This window comes from Chrysemys picta, chromosome 4 (assembly GCF_011386835.1).
Source record: "Chrysemys picta bellii isolate R12L10 chromosome 4, ASM1138683v2, whole genome shotgun sequence".
NCBI classification, from domain to species: domain Eukaryota; kingdom Metazoa; phylum Chordata; order Testudines; family Emydidae; genus Chrysemys; species Chrysemys picta.
The window spans coordinates 21,141,817-21,163,559 of NC_088794.1; the positions used below are offsets into that span (position 1 = coordinate 21,141,817).

The window sequence follows — 21,743 nt, forward strand, 5'->3', positions numbered from 1 at the left end:
TATTTACCCTGGGCCTGCAGGCTCTCTGACCCGCTGGTTGTTTCCCTAGCCAGTCACTGTGGTGACATTATCTGGATGAATCAAGCTGTGCACAGGCTCTCTCATGGAATGCACACATGAGGTTTACTGGGATGCAGAGGAAAATGACATCATTAGTCTACCATGCTGCTGGCTATGCTGTCTTCCCCAGCCCTGAGGACATGCCTCTTGCATCAGGGCCATCGATCACCTCAAAATCTTCTGTCACAGGCAACAATGATGAACAAAATTTCTCAACCTGTCAAGATCCAAAAGTGAGACAAGAGAAAAAGAGACCACGTGGGAGGATCACAGGAAAAAGCAGGGAACTCGGCGGGATGCAGCACTCCAGCCTTCACTGTAACCTCGGCGCTGGGCGATGGATGGAAATAAACCCAAGTGAGAGCAACACTGGGGCTGCGTGGGATGGAGGGACATGCAGGTCTGGAAACAAGGGAGAGTCAACAGGCAAAGAGACAGGGGGAATTAGGACAGCTGCCTTTCAGCTCTCTTCCCTGCAAACAGAAATAAGAGCACAGCGCAGCATCTGAGGTGTAACCCCCCACCCCACCATGCATGTGCACACACCACTTGGCATGGGAAACATTCCTTTGTGATCTGAATTTGGCATTTCCAAACAGGATGTCCCCATCCCTCCTCCCCCCGTTACATCTTGTGTTGTCTTCCCTTCTCCCCACCACACCTTCCCGTTCCCAGGCACAGCTGTGAAATATGCTAATCCAGCACTTACACCACAACATGAAGGAGCTAAGAATAACAAGTTCTCAAAGCGAAGAAAAAACGCCTGAGTTTGGAGTCTTGCCCTTGCTAATGCAGCTGCCATCTGCGCCGATCCCCTCTGCCTACCGTAGGCAATGGCCAAGCCTATTCAGCCAGCCCAGTCCCTACCGCTTTAACATTAGCTCCTCTCCTAGGAATCCTTGTCCAACACACTTCATTGGTGTTAAAAAGGCACTTTCCTTGTCTTTTCCTCCCTTTTCTCTGCTAGGGCCACCAGCTACCCAGCATGCATTGAAGTGATCCTACCTCCTGCAAGCCTAGATTGCAGGGTCCTCAAAAGCGTTTGGGGCTAGGGAAATAAAAATAAATTATGGAGTGCAACGCTCCAGTAAACACAAGCCTGGCCTGTGAGGCCGACTAGAATCATCATCAGCCCCCCAGCATTACTTTCTAACACTGCAAGGACCAACCACATTTCCATTGGGAAGTGTTCTGGGGGGAAGGGGGGAGCCTCAGGCAGCAACTTGGTCAGCATGGCTCCCCACTCAAGGGTTACTTGGTTTTACATGTAGACCGTATGAGGCCCTTTTAAGAGCCTGGAGAATTGGCGAGTGGGTGTGTCCAAATTAGAAGCATCCCCTGGAAGTGTCTGCCTCTGGGGAACAGTTGGTTACATACACAGCTGTTCAGGACACTAGTGTGTGAGCTTTGCAAGGACATGTGACCAGTTCAGCTAGAGTCACAGCTGTCTGGCTGGTAGCTGGACTTGCCTGCTGAGTTCCTAACCTACCTTTTAAACTCTCCTTCACCACGATCCCAAGCTGCCCCAGCGTTATCCCGCTGCTAGCGCCATCAATTATTGAACGGCAGAAACGGTGGCGCAAAGCTCACGGGCACCAGGCCAGCTGCGGAAAGGAATCCCACAGCTTTTAACGCTTCCTGAACTACTCAACCCTTCGTCCAGTCCCTCAGGTTTGGAGTCTGCATCCCACTTTGGGGACCTGGCAAAAAGAAGGGGGCAGGAAGCTGCAGGGAGAATGTGAATGGATAGTCTTGTGATTAAGGCTGGAACTCTTGAAATCTGGGCTCTACTCCCAAGTCAGTCATTTAATCTCTGTGCCTCAGTCCCCTCCAGCTGCAAAATGGGGATACTACTACTTCTTTGGGCTGCAGTGTCTAGTTAGACTGTAAACTCTTTGGGGCAGGGACTGTCTCTCACTTGGTGTACGGCCAGCACCCAACACAATGGGGCCCCGATCTCGGATTGGACCACTTAGGTACTTACCATAATCTGATGGATGCTCACAACTACTGAGCCATGCAACTACATGGGGAGCATAGGCCTGTGGCCTCCAATTTGCAGGCTTAGGCCTAACAAGACTGCAAATTCTAACCCATCACTGACCAATAACAGGCAAGATCAGGAACAGTTCCCCTCTGATCCTCCAGAGCACACGGGAGCTTGGGAGAAACCGCTCCCGTTTCAGTCCCTCTCTGCTAACCTGCCTGGGCCAGCCCAGCCCCTTACCTTCTACCGGCGACGTCTTCAGCCTCTTGCAGATGTTCTGCACACCCCCGTATGTGTCATTTATCCTTGCGACAGCCTCGCCGCTCCGAAGCTCCATGAGGGTCCGCAGATCGACCAGAGAGCAGCCGAAATCCCCTTCATGGCTGCCCTCGGTGACCGAATTCCCAGGATGGTGGTCAGCAGCGTTGTTCGTCATGTTGCCAAATCAGCGCGAGTTGCAACAGACGCAAGCGGAAAAACGCTGGTTCTTATTTGTTCACCTCCCTCCCCTGAATGTCCCGCAGGGGACACAGACGGTCCTTGGCAGCTCCCAGCAGCCGCCTTAGCTCCACGGCCCTGGAGAGGACTGGATGGTGGGGCCTTGGCAGAAAGGAGAATCCTAGCGGAGGTGCCAGAAGTGGGGAAGCGGATGCTTCCTTCTACAGCTTCCCAGGTGAAGCTGGCGTGACTAGCTGAGCCCAACTTCTCCAGATAAAGGTGTAAACAGGATGTGCATGTTACCGTGGAAGCGACCTTAGCAACAACCAGTGTGTATCTCTTGGAGAAGGAGGAGGGTTCCCTGGATACCAGCGGCAACAGGAGCTGCAAGACAGATTTAAAACAAAAATACCATCATTAGCAAGAGAGCCGAGCCGCACGTGCCATGGAACAGGGGACCGAGAGCCACGGTGCTAGGGACGCACCTATGCAAGAAATATTGGGAGGCAGCAAGGTCTAGGAATAAGCAATGGAGCCAGGAACCCCCAGGTTCTAATCCCACCTCTACCCTGTTTTAGAGCAGGATCTTAAAGGGACATGCCCAGTTTAGCATGTCCTTTTTAGTACAGTCCTTTTCAAGCTGGACTGTTAGCTAGCAGAAATGGGTCTATTATTTGTATTACTGGGAAGCATAGGAGCCTTTCATGGTCCACGACCCCATGGCGCTAGGTGCTGTACAAATACAGAACAAGACAGTCTTCACTCCCAGGAGCTTAAAAATCTAAGCTCCGCTGACCTCAACAAAACTATGCTGCTAAATACTAGCTGAGGATCTGGTCCTTCATCTCTCGATCTCAAAGCGTTTCAAAGTGCATCAGCATCACTGGCCAAACTACCCAGCAGGGAAGATTGAGGGCCCCCAGGATAAGTGACTTGCCAGTTGAGTCAGGGGCAGGAAGAGGACCCAGGTGACGCTCTGCTTCATCCACAGCTGTCTGGCCCAAAGCAGAGAGGAAGAGAAATATTTCCATTCATTGGTTTTAAAAACAAAGACTTCCAGTGGAAAACAGCTGTCTCTTACACACCCCTCTGCAATGCCAGGGACGCCCTGAGAATCTGGCTGTGAAATGGACTATACATAAAACGTGAAAATGACTCCACTGATTTCTCCTGTCTGGAAGGGAGACGCAGCTAAAGACGTAAACAAACATAAATGTGGACAAATAAATTGGAGCGTAAAAGGCCTTTTGTTTTTAAGTTATTGAGTGGATAGTCAGTTAACATGGGTAAAACAACCCCAAACATTTAAATACAGACAGCTTTTTAGACTTCATCCCTTTGGCTTCTTTGCCCGACTTTCCCCATCTGTACAAGGATTACTAGCTCTATTACCATTACCTAGAATGGGGCAATGAGGAGGCGAGAAATACTATGACTTATTCAGCAATGAAGCCCCACGTGCAGATGACAGCCGAGTTAGAGTCAGCACCAGCTGTATCCTGCATGGAAGGGAGAATTCCAGAGCAAGTCTCAGTGGGAAGCAGGAAGGGGGAGGGAGCCTGAAATATTAAAACTGGGGAGGATTCAAGAGCCCATTCCAGATGGGCAAAGACATCCACTTCAGTTTCTTCTCCTCCTCATTCAGGAGGAGGAAGTCCTCCTTCCCCCTGGCTCTAGTATTGGTCAGCTAAACGCCACTCACCTGCAACAGTTCTAGGGAAATGCTGGGATGGAACATCATACACCAATTGGATTCCAAACATTTGGGGGCCCCATGCTTTCCCTGCAGTCTCCAAGAGCAGAAGCAGCTGGCAAGGAAGGGGTCAGGGGATTGAACGCTTGAGGGCGTCCCCCTCCCCAGATTGCTAGAGGGGGCTTTCTCCACCCACAGTCCAAGAGCACCTGTGCCTTCTTTAGTGCTTGGACTCAGGACTGCAGTCTGCTCAATTTCACTGACCCTGAAAATGCATGCACAGCACGGGCTTATCTCAACTGCCATTTGGGATTTCTTCAGGGTTGCACCTGTCCTGAAGCGGGACTGGGGAGACCAGGAAGCTCACAGCAGCCTACCTACCAAAGTCCTTTGACGCACCCGATTTCTTAAACTGTAAGCTCTGAGGGGCAGGGGCAGAGGCTCTTCCTAGGCATTTGTATGGGGCCTTTGGGCATGAATGCAACGCAATTAGATAACACTCTACCTAAGGGGGGGGCGCGCACTAGAAGCACAAGGATGTAGATGGGCAAATTGGGAAGGAGGGATTAGGGTAGGGTATACTGCTAGGCACTGTCCACTGTTGGAATTGTTCACCCTATCCCCTTCCCTTCTCTCTGAACGCAACATGGAAAGTCTCAGTCTCTCTGATGCACCAACTCCCTCCATAAGCAATAGGATGGCAGAGATCCCATGGAACCAACCCCCTGAGGCAAAGACGCACATGATCCAAGCTGCATTCTCAGAAAAACCATCCCACTAGGCCAGGGAGTGGGGTGTTGTCATGACTCCACCCATCCCCCAGCATAATTCAGCTACTTGCAGGGAAGACAGGGACAGACTGGGCTGTGGAGATTAGCGATAAGGAAACAGGATAAGAGAAGACTCTGGGCTGGTGGCTAAAGTTATGGAATCAGCATGCAATAGAGCAGGAGAGAGAGACTGATCTGGAGAGAAACGCTCTCCTCACTTGGGGCAGAGAACCTGACAGATGCTGTCTGTGTGCCCGCAAATTTAGCCTCTGAAGGGAATTTTAAGAGTTGCTACAGATGTCAGGTATGACAAGGGCAGAAGTGTCTTCAAGAGATGCCTTTGTGAGAACAGGGTCACCCTGGGGCATTCCCAGAAACACAGGCAGCATCATGTTAGTGCAGGAGAACCAGGGACAGAGACAGACAGGGAAGCCAGCCAGCTAAGTTGGTGTCACAAACACCCAGGCTGAGCAAGACACCCAGAGCAGACCCAAGCAGCACATGGGGAAAGTGGGGAGCTGTAGCTACTGTCTGCCAGGAAACCCCTGCTCCTTTCACTGCTACCACACCTCCTCCTGTTTGTTCATCCTCTTTTTGAATCTTTTTATAAGCCAAGGTCCCAATCCCGCACACTGTCCAATGCGGGTGGATCTCAGCGCCCGTGGGGGTCCAGCCAAGCAGAACAGCCTGCGGAATCTAGGCTTTTGACTGTAGATTCTTTGAGGCAGGGATGGGCTTGGTGATCCCTGCCTGAACAGTGCCCAGAACAGGGCTCTGATCCCTGACCGGGGACTCTAGGTGCTACCATGAATCATGGACCACAGCCCCACTGTGCTGGGCCCTGGACACACATGGATGACCAACAAATTGCTTGTTTAGGGGAAGGAACTCTAATAGGCCATTACTACTTTTCAGGGTCCCCCTTAAAAAAGTAGGCCGACCTCAGGGATATAGAGTCTGCCTCCTCCCAGCCTTAAAACAAGAGACCCCTTAAGGAAGCCTTTGGGGGGAGGATAGCTCAGTGGTTTGAGCACTGGCCTGCTAAACCCAGGGTTGAGAGTTCAGTCCTTGAAGGGGCCATTTAGGGATCTGGGGCAAAAATCAGTACTTGGTCCTGCTAGTGAAGGCAGGGGGCTGGACTCAATGACCTTTCAAGGTCCCTTTCAGTTCTATGAGATAGGTATATCTCCATATATTATTATTAACCCCTGCAGTAGGTCATTGGTATGGGACGAGGGGGGCAACTCTAGGTCATGGCTTGGTGCTATAGAAGAAAGCGCATCTGTCCATCCATCTAGTTGCTTTGCCATCCCCCACCCCACAGGCATGCAGGAGCCTCTCTAGTGGAGTCGTTACTCATCTATCATTTAAGGGCGTTAAAGCTCCCTGCGGGAGGAGGTACGCGATGGCAGATCCAATTAAACAGACCCCTGCTGATTAATAGCGTGTTGGGGTAGGGGGGATTATTTTTCCTATTTTTTTCCCTTTCATAGCTCTTTTCAGAAGATGTTATTTGCTAAGAGGTTAAGGGAAAGGCAGCTAATTAATCCTGGAATTGCAGAATTCATAATTACCCCTGGAGGAGCCTGCAGAGCACCTATCATTATCTCCCCAGATTCCCTTCCTCCTCCAAACTGGAGTGCCAGGGATTCCTCTCGGCAGGCGGGGGGAGAGGAGGAGAAGAGGAAAAAAAAAAACAGACTCCCGGGGGAGGAAAGAGTCCACTTACACTCCCATGGCTCTACTCTGCATTGCTGCCCAGTGGAATGGAACCGTGGTCCTAGAGGGTAGGGCACCGAACTGGGAGTCAGGAGACCTGGCTCCGCCACAGACCTGCTGGGTGACCTTTGGCAAGTCCTGTTTCTCCCCCCCCCCCAAAATCTTGTCAGCTCTACTTTGACTGCAAGCTCTCCAGGACAGGGACAAGGTGCAGGTACCGTGCCTGCAACACTGGGGCCCTGAGCTCAGCCGGGACTCTTCGCTGGGAAGGACAGACCCGGGGCATGCCCAGGAAATACGCTCCCACTGTGCATCCGGGTGTAGCCGGGATGGATCAAAAGCATTTTCAGTCTCCTTTAAGGACCGCCACCCCCTCATCTGGGAGTCCAGGTGCAAGCTCAGCCTGGGCACGCTTTGACCCATGAGGTCTACAACTTCACACCTCCCCGGTGACACTCTTACATATGCCAGGTTCACCCTAATGGGGGGAGTGGGAAGAACCCCACAGTAGGTTTGCCCCAACCATGCAGACAGCAAACCAGGGGACACTAAGGTAATACCCACCTAGCCATGTCATTCCAGGCAACTTACATGTCAAAGGCCCAATCCAGCCAGTCCCCTCTCGGGTGTTAAATATTAAAGCTGGAAAACTACTAAATGTACATGCTCAGGGTGCTCTGTGGAGCCAGACAAATGGCCCCAGAGCCCCTGCCAGGGACAGAAAGAACCCCATGGGGTGGGGTGACCCTCCTGAATCTCCTTCCAGCCCCACCGTGGTCAAGGAGAGAAGGAGGAAAGCCCGAGTAAAGCTCCAACAGCAGCGCTCTAACAAGCCTCTAATGACTCCGGCATTATTCAGCCGACCGTCCCTAACTCTCCTAATTAGTTTCCAGAGCCTCTAGGCACCGAGGGGGAAGCTGTTCTTTCCTAGGGTCCCTTCCTCGGAAGGGAGAGTGAGGTGGAGAGCGACAATGGGAGGGAAAGGCAGTGGGGAAGACCAGAAGGCGGCTGCAAACAGCCCGAACACTCAGCTGCTGGCAGCCAAGTGCAGAGACGCCACTGCACAAGGCTACATCCTTCCACCAAGTACAGGTCATGTGAAGCAGGGGGTGGACAAGAGGGGCACGGATTCTGTTCCCCAACTGACCCTTCAATAGCCCAAAGGAAGTGGAGAAAGTCCCCAACAGGTGAGTCTTCTTAATTGGTATCAGAGGGCTCCTAGCACATTTGTCCCCCGATTCAGGTAGGATTAAGGGTGGGTCCATCAAGAGGTGGTTCTTCAACCAGTGGGTCCCTGAGCTGGACAGGATTGAGACCTGGGAATTCAACTGTCTCAGAGCTCTGGGGGTTGGGTGAGACCCAGAGTCTGGCTTCTGATGAATCCACCGTCATCATTTTGCAATAGCCACACGTGGAGAGCTCTAGAGAAAAGGGAACCATCTCCACCCTCTGCATCAGTGCCACCAGCATGCCTCCCATGACCAGCAATCCCCTCCTTCCTGATATTCCTGCCCTGGGCTTCCTCTATACAGTTCTGCCGACGCACCTCACTCCCGCCCTGCTGCTCCCCTCTGCTATTGCCTTCTTGTGTCTCCCCCTGCACCACCCTGTCCAGCCATGCCAGTGCCTCTTGGCTCCAGTTCCCCGCTATTCCAGTCCTGGGACACCTGCTGAGCAGAAACAGCCAACGGTGCTGCCTTGTGATGAGCCAGAGTCACCCTGGCCAGTGAATGTAAACAACTCCGTTGAATTCACCAGGGTAAGCAAGCTTTAAACCCAGATCTCCAGGGCTAAGTGCCCTGGGCTGGGGCTAGGAAAGAAGAGAGGGTTGGAGGAGGTGTCCTCCAGATGGGCATCTGTGTAGCAGAGGGGTATGGCAAGTGAAGGCTTCCTGTAGGTCAAGAGAAGACTAGGGAATAAGCCCCAGGAGGCCTACGCTAAAACGCCTCTGCATTAAACTGGCCTTGATACCCTCTGGAGGAGCAGGGTCATAGACTCTGAGCCCATCTCTACAGCTGATCACGCCCCAGCCCAGCCACATCTGCAAGCGTCGGGGCAGGGATAGGGCAGAAGGGTGGAAACATTTAAAGGCCGGGTAAGCTGGGGAAGGGTGGGCGCTGGCTGGGCAGGCACCCAGTGGATGTAATGCAGGGCTGGCAGCTATGCCACAGCCCCGCTGGCAAGGCTGGGTTTTATGCAGCCCGCTGCAGAGGCATCAAAAATGGGAGATGGAGATTTAAAGCCCAAAGGATCCTTTCAAAGGAGGAGCCTGGGGTCTGCTGACAGGGGAGGCCAGCACAGCAGCAGGCTCCTTCCTTTCTCCACCTGGGTTGAGGGGAACAGGATTCACGGGAGGGTGAGATTGGGTCCCCCCTAAAAATCATTGTCATGTACCCCCCCAAATATACATACACAGCCCCCTCTCCCTCTCCACTAAACCCCCTTCCCATCAGACTCCTGCCGCCAGCCACTCCCATCCATCACCCTTCCCAGCACAGTCACAGTCGGTGTGTAGCCAAGTGAGAAAGGAGAACGGGAGGGAGGGAGGCAGGGAAGTGTGTACGGAGGGAGTGAGTGTGGGGGTGTGGAACAGAGAGAGAGAGAAGCTGGCAGGAGCAGGAGGAGGAGGGAGCGACTGATGAGGAATGATGGAGCTGATGCAGTGCTGCAGACAAACCTGCCCGGAATAATAAACGGCTGCATTACACCTCCAGCATGGCAGAGGGAGAAGACGCTTACTGGCATCAGGGAGACAGGGCGCCTCTCCCAGGGGTGGAAAAGCAAGAGGCAAGCGGGCAGAAGCGCAGCTGATGGCATCTAAGCACCATCTCTCCACTGCAGGGACCAACACAGAATGGCGAGTGGGATCTGGGGCCCAGACCTCTTCCTAGGAATGCAGGGCATTCCCATGTGAGAGAAAGGGAAGCTACACCTGGGCAGAAGCAGGTGAGGGTGTGAGGCAGCCAGAGAAGTTAGTCTCTCTAAAACAGTCAGGCCCAACCTAACATCCAGTAAGTACTTGTCAAGGGGGGCATTTTCCCCCTCCCCTCTAGACAGGGCTCTGGGTACTGCAATCACAGTGCATGGTTTTATTTGCCTCTCTCCACAGCTCCGAGCTCCCCATGCCCCTACTAGGGGCTTCACTCCTCATGAGGACCCATGTCCCCTGGGGGGAGGGGGAGGGGAGAAGGAGAGGTCCTAGCTCCCAGATCTAAAAGGGCAGAGATCAGTGGCAAGCACTGGCTGGATGATTGGCCTGGGGCTGGACTGAAGCAGCAGCTGCTCAGGCTGGAGAGGTCCAAAGCTGGGCACCTAAAAAGATGGAGGCATCCAAAAGCCACTGACTCCTTTTGATAAAGATGGTCTAAAAACAAAAAAGTTGTTGGCTCCCTGTCCTCGGCTCCAGGTCTGCAGATCCCAGCCCAACTCTGTCCTCTCCTGGGGTCTTTGGAAAGCGTTGTACGCAGTATTGTCTCCCGAGACAATGGTCCAGGCCAGCATTTCCTGCATCTCCCCCAGAGTGTCACTTGGGGAGAGGGCTCCTTTGCTCACAGCCAATATTTCAGCCAACATGGCTTACCTGGGATGCTCAGAGGTACTTGAAAGTCCCAAAATGGATTCTGGCCCTGGCTGAGGGAATTACTAGGCCATCTCCTGGAGCTGGCAGTTTCTCTTTGCTCTCAAGGTAGCAAGGTGCTCTTGGGGGCGGGGCGGGGGGGCAGGAGGGAGTCAGGCACAAGCTGTTGAGCTCTGACCACCCTACCTACTGCCCTTTCACGACTAAGGAGAAAGATGCACAACTTGTCAGGGTGGAGACACCAAGGTCTGGGATCAGCCTGCAGGGCTCAGCGTGTACACACCCACAGCCAGTGGAAGCTGCACATCTGGAAGAGGGTCCCAATTACCTTGGTTTTGCTTTTTTCCCCCCCCTCCTCCCCAAGTTACCTTGCCTTGACAATCCCAGCTCTCCATGCTGGGAAGGCGCCCTGTCTTGACACAGGCCCACTCCCAGCAACTAGCAGAGAGCGTTCCCATGCTACAGCCTTGAGTGCAGCGTAAACTTCTAGCCAGATTACATAGATAGGGATGATCTTTCCCAGAGACCAAGGGTCTAGAGATCAAGCGCAGTTGATTATTCAGTTCGGCGCTGGACAGGAGTGTGTAGCAGGTAATATACGAGCTCACTGCCCAGCCATCTCCATGGTTCACTCCCCAATGGGGAAGAGGATAGGAATTCAAATTTCCATCGCTATCACCCCCTCTTCCCTAGCCTCCACTCCCTGGCCTCCCCCACTCTGCGTTCCAAGATTAAATAGCATCTCATCAGCTCAGATTCTGAGTCCCTCTGGGTATTTCCCCACCTGTCTGCGGACAGATATCACAGCTGTGATTCGGGATCCAAGGGAGGAAGAATGGGCCTGATCCTGGTGTCAAATGGAGTTTCCCCCATGATGTGCTGCTGGGAGATCAGGATCGAGCTCACTGCTTCGAGGACAGAAGGGCTGGTGAAGCAAGGAAGGATTGTGCCCCACTTAAAATGAACCAGGCTGCTGCCTTCAGAGCCCAATTTCAACCTTCCCTCAAGTTTCTTCTGGGAGTAACAGGTTGGCTTCTGAGTCCTTCTATGAAACCATTTGCTTCTCTTATTCCTATAAGCAAGTTAAAGGATCAAAGTCAGGGAGAAAGACCAGGCCCATGCGGCATTGGGACCCCGTCCCTTCCACTCAGTGAAGCAGCTGCCTGGCACATTTCCATGTGCCCACAGCTGGATTACCGCATGAGCCCACAATAGCCCTGATGTCAGGCCCTGTAGAGGAACTCTGCTCCAGCACCGGAAGCTCCTCGCGGTGGACGCCCCCCCCCCCTTTTACTGGAGAGAGTCACCCCAGCCTGCTACGGCAGCAGCTGCTCGTTTTCTCCAGCCCTGGTGACAGGGTGTTATAAACACTGGCTTTGCTGTAGGTTGCTATGGCAAACGCAATGTAAAGCTTTGTCACAGGATGCTATTTATGCCACCAAATGGAAAAAAAAAAAAAAAAAAGGGTCCCAGTTTGGGGTTTAAGATTAAAAAAAAAAAAAAAAATTATCTTTAAAAGCCCAGCTCTTAACATCGCTACAGGACCACAGCCGGGGACAGCGGGGCTCGGCCAAGGACAAAGGGCCCGAGGAGGAGGAAGGAGAAAAGACATCCAAAGCAGGGAAAGATGCTCACAGAGGGGCACAAGAGAAAAAAAAAAAAAAAAAAAAGCCCATTTAGAGAACAAACCCAACCTGGTGCCCAAAAGCACCCTGGGTAAATGAACCCAGTTTGGGAGGGGCGGGGGGGGAGAAGAGGAGAGAGATCAGGGCCACTTCATGCAGCGCGAGCTCTACTCACACCTCCTTTAATTAACACTCACCACCGGGCTGGGTCTGAGTGCAGGGCTGACTCACCTCCGCAGAAGTGATTCGGGAAGGGGAGAGGAATAAATAAAAAAATAAAAAAAAAAAATCCCCAAAAAAGCAAAAGTGACTTTGCGATGCCACGGAGGGAAAGCAGATGTGTTAAGTGCTACCTCTGGGGGGTTATTTGTAGATCAGAGCATACCATGTGGGTGCAGCAGCTCTGACTCCATGTTCAGATGGGCGTAGATGTCAGAGCACAGGGCTGGATTCTCAGCTCCTCTGTTATTGCACTTGAAGCATGGTTGAAGTGGGGCTTCCTGTATTTTGGGGCCCTGTGCTAAATCAGAGAAGCCTCAGGGCTGCTCTAACTTGTACAGAGTCTCATAGACCCCTATGGGCCTGGGGAAGCAGAGGATTCTGGCCACTCCCCAAAACACCTCCTACATCCAGCAGCATGGCTTGGAGCCAGGGAGGCTGTCTGCATGGGGGGGGGGGAGGGACATTTCCACCCACTTTAAGGCCCCTTTACACTGCTAGGATGGCATAAAGGAGTCCTGGCATAACAGGGAATCAGGCCTATATACTGCAGAGATTTTCCTGCATAAATCTGTGCTCCAATGCAGTCCTGCTGCCTCTGGGAACCACGGCTAGCTGAGAGACAAAAATTCATTCCCTCCACTCTCATGGTGCGCTCTTCCCTATAACAGCCGGCAACCCTGCCGGCAGCTCCCGCATTTACAGTGAGTCACAATAAATGGGGCTGCCCCCCTCCCCCAATTCCTCACCCCCCACCATGCTGTGGCAATCATCTGTTCACACACACACACACACACACACACACACACACACACACACACACACACACACCCCCAACCACTCCCCAGACAGTTAAGAGGCCAGCAGAGCTCTGACAGATGAAATTAGTTTATAAAGCAGCATAGTGCAGATTAGAGTTTTGGAAAGAAATTTGTCTTGGCAGGATAATGGAGGTTTGTTTGGTTTTTTTTTTAAAAAGAAAGAAAAGCTGGCCAAGTGGGATAAGCCACTCAAACTGGCCAAGCTGCCTCCCCCCCCCCCCCCCCCAGGCTGTGATGGAGAAGCCCCACTCATCTCCTTCAGGGAAGGCGGCAGGGGAATGATGGGCTCCGTTTTGGGTTATTGCAGGAGAGGAGAATGGACCTGCTTCTAACCAATGGAGTGGGGACAGGGAAATTCCAGTTTAGTCCATCACTCAAATATCCAGGTGCTTCTCACACGCTAATGAACATATTCTCCCCTCCACCCATGAGGCAGGGCAGGGCTATTCTCCCCATTGTACTCATGGGGAAACTGAGGCACGGAGCGACTTGCCCAAGGTCACCCAGGGAGTCTGGGCAGAGCTGGGAACTGAATGCAAGCCAGTGTCTTAAGCCCCAAACCAGCCTTCCTCTCCTGACAGTGCCCAGCCTATCCGGCCCTGCAGACAGTGAGCAATTTGACACCCGAGGGCATAGATAAGCTGAAGTCGATACAGGCAAGAGCTGATCCATTTCCTCTCAGCCATCACACACCAGGCCTACTCCCCAGAGACTGAGCAGGGTGTTAGAGGAGCAGATGAAGAGCACAGAAACTCGGCGGAGACTTGGGGAAGGAGGTGGCAAGGGAGTCTACCACGCCGGATCCATCCCTGCTTCGTATCAGCGTCTCTAGTTCATCTGGACCTTAAAGTCTTATTTTTGAAGGTGTGGGAGGAGCTGAACATACACCAACACACCCACCCTTCCTTCCCCCACACATCTGAGTGCCCGGATGATGGCACACACCGCAAACTGCCAGCGACACCCCTGGCAACTGACGCGCCAAGTGGCTGCAGTCCCACATGGGTCCAGCCTGCGCGTGTGTGAGTGTGAAGGGGGGGGGGGGGAGACAAGGGGCGAGGTTAACTTCTCCGGGGCAGGCCAGCAAGGCCAATGGCTTTCAGGACCCTGGCCGAGGAGGCTCAGCAGGTTATTTATAACCCATCCAGAGTCACTAATGAGAGGAGCAGAGGTGGTGACTCATGGCTACAAACCACAGATTTAGCGGAAGGAGGGGAGGAGTTATTCGGAGCCTGGCTCCCAGGGCACTGGGGTTGCTAAGAAGCGGGGTGGATTGGCTCGGGTATATGGTGGAGATGGGGATATGGGGAAGGGAGCAGTCTACAAATGCTGGGGGCAGGAACTCTCTTTCACCCTTGCTCACAACCAACCAAGAAAGGGACACCTGGCTTGGGACCAAGACAGCCATTTAATGCAGCCCATGGAGAATGCAGCAGAAGTCCCCCACTGCCAGCACTTGCTGCCGCCACCACTTAAGGGTACAGGCAGCAGAGAGATTGGGGATCCTGGCACCAGGGGTGGAGACCAGCAACCCCAAACTGAGATGGGGAGGTGGTGGAGAGTAGGAAGAAACAGGAAATGGAGAGACAGGAGGGGGAAGACACTCCCTCCCTCACCCCCCAAGCACATGTCAGCTTCGCCCCTACAATAGCCCACCAACTCCTCCTCCCCAAAGCTGGGATCTCCCTCTGCCAGACACCCCTTGGAGTCCATTTCCTCCCAGCAGCACTGCTTCAGAGCAGCTCATTTGTGGCAGCGTCTCAGACACCGGGGAGATGTGGAGGAACTTGGCAATCCCCTGTCGCAGGTGCCTCCACCAATGCTGGTGCCAGGAAAGCAAATCCACCCCAGTGTAACAGCTGTGTGTCAGTGGGGAACCCCGTGGGGACCTCCCCCTCACCCCCCACCACTGAGGACAGGCTTGGCTTCCTTGCCCGGGAAAGCACCCTCTCAGCCCTGTGCCTGCTGTGGGGGAGGGCAGCAGCTATGCACAGCACTGGTTCTCAGGGAAACAGGCTCCTATCCCAGGAGCATAGGAAACGTGAGAGTTAAAATAAGGGTGAGCCAGGAGAGAACAGCACCTCCTTTCCCTGCTGAGTTCCCAAACAGTCCCCCTCATGCCATGGCTGGGTGACCATCTCCCACATCCGGTTCCTATCTGCATTGACCATTATGGGACCAGCATCCCAGCTCCTATCCTTCTGGAGTGGTGAGCCCATCTGCTATCCTAAAGCCACCTGGCCATTTAGACTGCAACTGGGGTAAAACTAGCTCCCGTGCACCCCCTGCCAATTAATCGAACATCTTTTACATAGCACCAGGGATCTCCGAAGGCTTCACCAAAGGTAGGTCAGCATCAGCCCTATTTTATAGAAAGGGAAACTGAGGCACAGCAGCAAGGCAACTTGCTCCAGTGCTCAAGGCAGGAACGCAATCTCCAGGCCCTGGCTCTAACCACTAGACCCTAGAGTCCTCCCAAGTGCCTTCCTTTGACTAACTTTTCAGCAGCGTTTGCTGCAAAGGGCAGCTAGCTGGGCTGGTGTGTTTGTGCAGGCTTCCATGTTTCTGACTTTTCCTGAATGGAAACGGAGCATCTGCTCTTTGTCCCCTTCACACACGGCCTTGCATCCTCACCCGCCACCAGCAGCGGAGCCCTGGGAAGTTGGAACAAAAGCAACTAGGAAACGGATTGCATTACCATTCCCCAGCTCCCACATGGCGCTGACGCCCACACTCCTCCCTGCCAGCCAGCACCCACTCTGATGAGCTGGGACGCTGGAGCAAGCAGGGAAGAGAACACAGTTATTGGGAGCAGTGCAAAAAGTGCTCTTACTCTCTACCTTACAGGTAGTGCAAAACTGGAATAAGCCACACCCTGCTCCGCCCAAGCTCTATCTGCCACCGCCAGCCAGCCAGCTGTCCCTCTCCCCCCATTTACAGCTCTCCTGCCCCTTGGAGATAGGAGTGAATCATGTGTCAGTGTCTGAGTTACTGCTCCCACGTGTATGTGCTAGTGCATAGGTCTCCGGAGCAGGGAGGAGTGGTGCTTGTGAACATCAGCTGGGTGTGTACATCAGCATCTACACATCCATTGTGGATTGTGTCCATAAGTAGCGGTTGGTTGGGTGTGGGGGTGCTGGGTGCTCAACGCTGAGGGATTCAACACCCCTGTGCGTAAGTCACAGATGCAGCACTGCAACCGTCATGTGCACATACGTATGTGCCTGCAGTGTGCATCTGCTGAACACGTGTGTGTGTCAGTCACATCTGTGTGTTGGTGCACGTGGCCATGCCTGTCTGTGTGCTAGTCAGGGGGTCAACTGCACAGGCACTGGTGTCAGCATCGCGTACCTGTTCAGCCAGGTGTCAGTGAGAGTCTGACCAGCTGTAGAACGAGCAGCACCCATTTCCTGGCTACCCTCCTCAAAGTTGGTCTCCCTAGTCTGGGCAGGGACTAAGCTGCAGATAAACCCACCACCACCTCCCACAACTCCAGTACCTGCCCGGGTTCATCACCAAGCCACTTGTCCTCCATGTCTGCAGCCACAGCTGCTAGCCTGGCCCTTCTTTGAGGGAAGTTTCCAAGCTGCTCCCAGGTTCATTTCATGGGGCAGGGTTTGCCAGTCTCAGATTTGCTAGAGGCCACTTCTCTCAGGCTACCTTTGGACTGTCCAGATTTGCAAAACTGCCTTCCAGTCCCATGTCTGAAACCATGTGGTGTTCAACACCTGCTGTCCAGTGCCCTCTTTAGGGCTCCAGTGACAACTTTGGTGGTCTCTGCCTAATCCCCACTGAGGAAAAAAACTTGCCCTGGAGGAAAACCATTGTGCAGTTTGACACAACTGGCACTCTGCCAGAGGAAGCCAGGGCTCAGAGCAAGAGAAGGGGGGGGCTGCAGGGCAGGATGGCGGAGCATTGGACCCAGCTGTGTGGGGGAGGCATGTGGGAGAGCACGGGAACTATGGGGAACAGCTTGTCTGGATTAGCATCGAGTGCTGCAAGTGAGGACTGAAGTGCACGGACAGAACTGCACGCATTAGGGGAGAGGTAAGGGGGCTCAAGACTCGAATAGCAGGGACTTCTGCGGATCTGGACGAGGGGGTATTGGCAGAGCTGAGTAAGGACCCCAGAACAACAGGACCATTATGGGTTGGGAAGACTCATTGTGAGAGCTGCATGAAAACTTGCTGTACCTCCTCTGCCCTGACCTTGTTACTCCATCCCTGCACTGCAGTTTAGCCTAGGCTCTGCTGCTGCCACCTGAGACAGGGTGCTGTACCATCCCCAGCACTCTCAGCATGGCAAATGCACCTCAGTCCTCCCCTGGGCCAAGCACAGGAGGCTGTGATGAGCTCCCCTCTCCTCTAGCTGGGCAACGTTGACTTCCTGCAGAAGTAAAAATCCCTTCTGAGAACTAAGCCACAGATGGACTAGGAACCTGGCCCTGGGCAGAGGACGTTGGAACAAAGCAGCATGATGATCAGCAGCCAAACAAAAGCCTGCCCAGACATACCAAGTGTGCGCAGGAGGTCATAGGTGCTGAAGGCTCAAATCCAGGGCTCTTGAACTCAGGAGTAGAGGGCAAGACATTGGGAAGGTGAAACAGCACCCCCTTATAGGGACCCCTTGAAACCCAGTCTTGCCAGGCAGCGAAGGTGTGGGAAACTTCTGCCCGGAGGCATCCTCCAGCAATACAGGAAATGCCACCAGCCTGAGAGTTCCTATTTCCTGCAGCAGAAGATTTAGGAAAACATTCCAGGAGCTGCCAGTCAAGCTTAAAAACCTGCATGACACATTAAAAGAGAGCTTTGGAACAGATTTTTCTGCCATTAACGGTATTTACAGCATCATTGACTCAAGTAGGGAGAGCCACAAGGGTCAGGCTTTCGGAGTGCCCGCACTAGGGAGAAAAGGTGATCTCTAACAAGGCAGCTGTGCAGTTTGAGGTGACCACCAGGCTTCCCTGTAACATTTACCTTGACCCGCTCATGCCTGTGACAGCTACAGCTGCCTTGACCTCACTAGGCTCTGAGCACAGGTTAACTAACAAAGAAAGGGAGCACCCTCTTCCCTTTTAGGAGTGACAAGGTTTTGGACTTTGGCAACAGGGTGGGAGCCACAGTGCTAAGGAAAGACATTGAATGTCTAGGATTGGTGGGAAGTGTGTCTCAAACCCCCCACGCCCCGTCACTGGTTCAAACAACCTGAACATCAGCTAGCTGCCAAAACCGGTTTCCCAAATGCAGGGCTAAACCGGTTATTCATCTAAGCTACTTGATCCTCTGACTAACCCTGCCGCTGAGCCCTGGTGAGACTCATACATGGGCAAAAGCCACAGGGCGGCCGAGAAACAGAACCACTTGGAAGAAGCCTCACTCATGAGTCAGGAATGTGGGAAGCAGTCCGACTGCCAGTACCCCCAGCCTCAGGGGCTTTCCTCTTGGAGGCTGCACCATACAGGAGGCAGGAAAAAATCTGAGGAGGGGAAATCTCCAGACGAGCTGTCAGGGGAAACGCTTCCATCTAAGGCCTTGGTATTTCTCTCCTGGCGCCTGCAGTAAATCACCCAAGTTCCCCTTACAACTCTTTTGTGCTTTACAAGGTAGCGGTGGAGCTGGAAAGTGGGTTAGGGGAGAGCCCTAGATATGTGCAGAGGAGGCTGAGTGCAGGGTTGGCTTTGCAAAGCCAACACCTGGGACTGTCTGGATCAGGGGTCGGCAACCTTTCAGAAGTGGTATGCCGAATCTTCATTTATTCACTCCAATTTAAGGTTTCGCGTGCCAGTAATACATTCTAACGTTTTTAGGTCTTTCTATAAGTCTATAATAGATAACTAAACTATTGTATGTAAAGTAAATAAGGTTTTTAAAATGTTTAAGAAGCTTCATTTAAAAATTAAAGTACAGAGCCCCCCAGACTAGTGGCCAGGACCCAGGCAATGTGAGAGCCACTGAAAATCAGCTTGCGTGCCACCTTTGGCATGTGTGCCATAGGTTGCCTACCCCTGGTCTGGATCCAGGCTCCATTTTATCCTAACTCCCCCAAAGAGTTTGATAGGTTTGGTTCAGGTCTGCCACTTTTGGGAGGCCATGTGGCCTAGTGCAGGGTTTCTCAATGACTGGCCTGTGCACTGTTGCCAGTCCCCGAGATCTCTGACACAGTTTAGGAAAGCAGAAAGCTGGCCCCAGTATCAAAAAAGATTGAGCAACACTTGGCTAGTGGGTAACCAACTGACGACTCAAAAAACCAGGATTCCATTCCCACTGGTTTGCTGTGCAACTCGCTTTCCCCTCCTGTGCCTCGGTTTCCCCTCACATCCACATCTATTTGCATTGCAAGCTCTTCAGGGCAAGGACTCCCACTGTTTGCACACAGCTGACTGGTGAGGAGCCTGTCTTGCTCAGGGCCCCAAGGTACCACCATCATACAACTAGCGACAAATAGCAACATTGGCCTCCTGCATGAGGTAGTGAAGAAAACCCAAGAGACTAGTACAAAAGGGGATGGACTCTTGCACCAGTCCAAGTGACTGGTATTTGTCACTATGAGATGTCACCTTTGCCTCCACTGACCCAACCTCTGTCCCTAACACAGCACATCTTCTCCCTCTGCTCCCAAGCACCATCATGTAATGTCAGTTCTGCACTGTGAAGGGAAAAGACAGCTCAGACAGATACCATGACATTTCCTCAGGTGCGACCTGTAGTCAAAAGCCAAGCAGGCTGACAGTCCATATAATCCTCCCCCACCTACTCCAGGAAGCGATCTACTCTCACCATTTCATGGGGTGTTGGTGACTGTCAACTCCTCTGGGCTGGGAGCGGTTACATCCATGGCCAGTGTCCGGGAGCAACCACCAATATCAACACTGGAAATGAGCCAAGGGGCCATGTTCAGATTCCACTACCCCCACCAAGTTGCAGGGTATTCAAATCTAGGTGAGGCTCACCCTTCACTGACATGATCCCTGCTTGGCCTGCCCCTTAACAGGCCCTATGCTGCAGCCTTGGGCATGGGGACATGTCTGGGGTAGGCTGAGGAGAGGGCTGTGTCAAAAGTGAGTGGAGAAGCGACAGAAGTGTGATACATGCCGAGTCCACAGAACAGTTGGAGCCCATTACGAAAACTACTGTGAAACAGAACGGTGCCAACACTGAAGGACCCAGGTTCAAACTCCACTGATGCCCTGGGATATTAAATCCACCCCCTAACACATGGGCACAGGGTCATGAGCCAAGGGGACCCAATGCAGCAAATGCGGAAGCAGGGGATGAAGGGATGGGGAAGAGAGAAGGAACCCAGGAGGCTGAAAGCTGGTCAGGGGGAGGGCTCAGGTGAGCTTGACTTCCACTGACCACATACAGAGCCAACGAAACCCAAGCAGCGAGGTTTTCTCCTCATTCCCCACCACACACAAACCAGCTGGGAGCAGCCCTGTATCATGAGGCGCTGCCCAGCCAGGCAAGAAGACCCACCACCAAAGCAGAAAGCTTTGTCCCAGCAGCCTTTGGAAAAAAAAACCCATTGTGAACTGTAGCACTCACCGCCCAAACATCAGACACTGCTAGCGCATGAGCGCCAAAGAGGGAAGCAGGCTCCCATTGTCCAAGAGGAGAGAAATGCACAACATGAAGGAGCAGCTTAGCCGATGTCCGAGTTCCTACAGGTATTTCTACACTACAAGTACTGCAGCAGCACAGTTGCAACACTGCAGGTACAGCGACGGAAGTTTTTCCCATTGCTGTAGTAAATCCACCCCCTTGAGCGGCAGTAGCTGGGTCAACAGAAGAATTCTTCCATGTACCTGGTGGTGTCTACACCAGAGCTTACTTCAGCTTAACTATATCCCTACGTGACACAGCTGGCTGAGGCCTGGTCCCCCACTTCGACCTAAGATACGCAACTTCAGCTACATGAATAACGTAGCTGAAGTCGAAGTACCTTAGTTCGAACTTACCGTGGGTCCAGACGCGGCAGGCAGGCTCCCCCGTCGACTCCGCGTACTCCTCTCGGAGCAGGAGTACTGGCGTCGACGGCGAGCACTTCCGGGATCGATTTATCGTGTCTAGACAAGACGCGATAAATCGAACCCAGAAGATCGATTGCTTACCGCCGGACCCGGAGGTAAGTATAGACGTACCCTGAGTTTTCAGTGTAGACCAGGTGTTCGTGCCGGGTGGGTTAGCTTTCTAAAGTTTGCTAATAAGGCATTGTTTGTCACATCTATGGGATCGGCATTAGATAAATCTTATTTGTTATCCCTTTAACGACTAGCACAAGGCCTCAGACTGAGCAGCAGAGCTGAAATTACAATGCAAGAGGAAAGATCTGGTCTTGCGGTTAAGAGACATGGGTTCTATCCCCAGCTCTGCCGCTGACCTGGGGCAAGTCGCAAAGGAACAAATTCTCAAGCATAGCGTCTGATTGTGGAGACCTGTTTAATAGGAAATAGATGGGCTCTGCTGTTCAGAGGTACAGCTGGCATTGACTTCAGATAGAATGATGGTTGCTTGGCTGTTCTGGGGGAAAGTGGGGAAAAAACAGCCCCAGACTTAAGGTGTCCCAAGTTGGATCTGTCTGTGCCTCAGTTTCTCCATCTGCATAGTGCAGTTCATAACCTACCTTCCAGGGATACTTAATTCACTGGGCTTGGAGATCCTTAGATGGAAGGCATTAGAAAAAGAGCAAAGTACTCAAAGTTCCTGGCTCTCCGCCCTGTGCTTGGGCCATGCACAGAGAGGTCCCCAGGGCATTTCTCATCTTACAGTGAGGGGGGAAGACAGAATCCTGTCAAAACACGAAGGCTCCCGCTCCTCACCTCCTCCCAGCAGGAT

General features: G+C 52.9%; 1 protein-coding gene across 5 annotated transcripts in view; it reads right to left on the reverse strand.

The window, feature by feature from the left end:
• ATP2B4 (ATPase plasma membrane Ca2+ transporting 4) overlaps positions 1-21,743 on the reverse strand; it is a 103,863-nt gene that overhangs the window by 53,886 nt on the left and 28,234 nt on the right. For all 5 annotated transcript variants that reach the window (XM_008173757.4, XM_008173759.4, XM_008173756.4 and 2 more), the window contains exon 2: positions 2,288-2,869. In XM_008173757.4, the coding sequence (XP_008171979.2) occupies positions 2,288-2,483 (196 nt within the window). In that variant the 5' untranslated portion in view covers positions 2,484-2,869. The remainder of the gene's footprint in view (positions 1-2,287; positions 2,870-21,743) is intronic.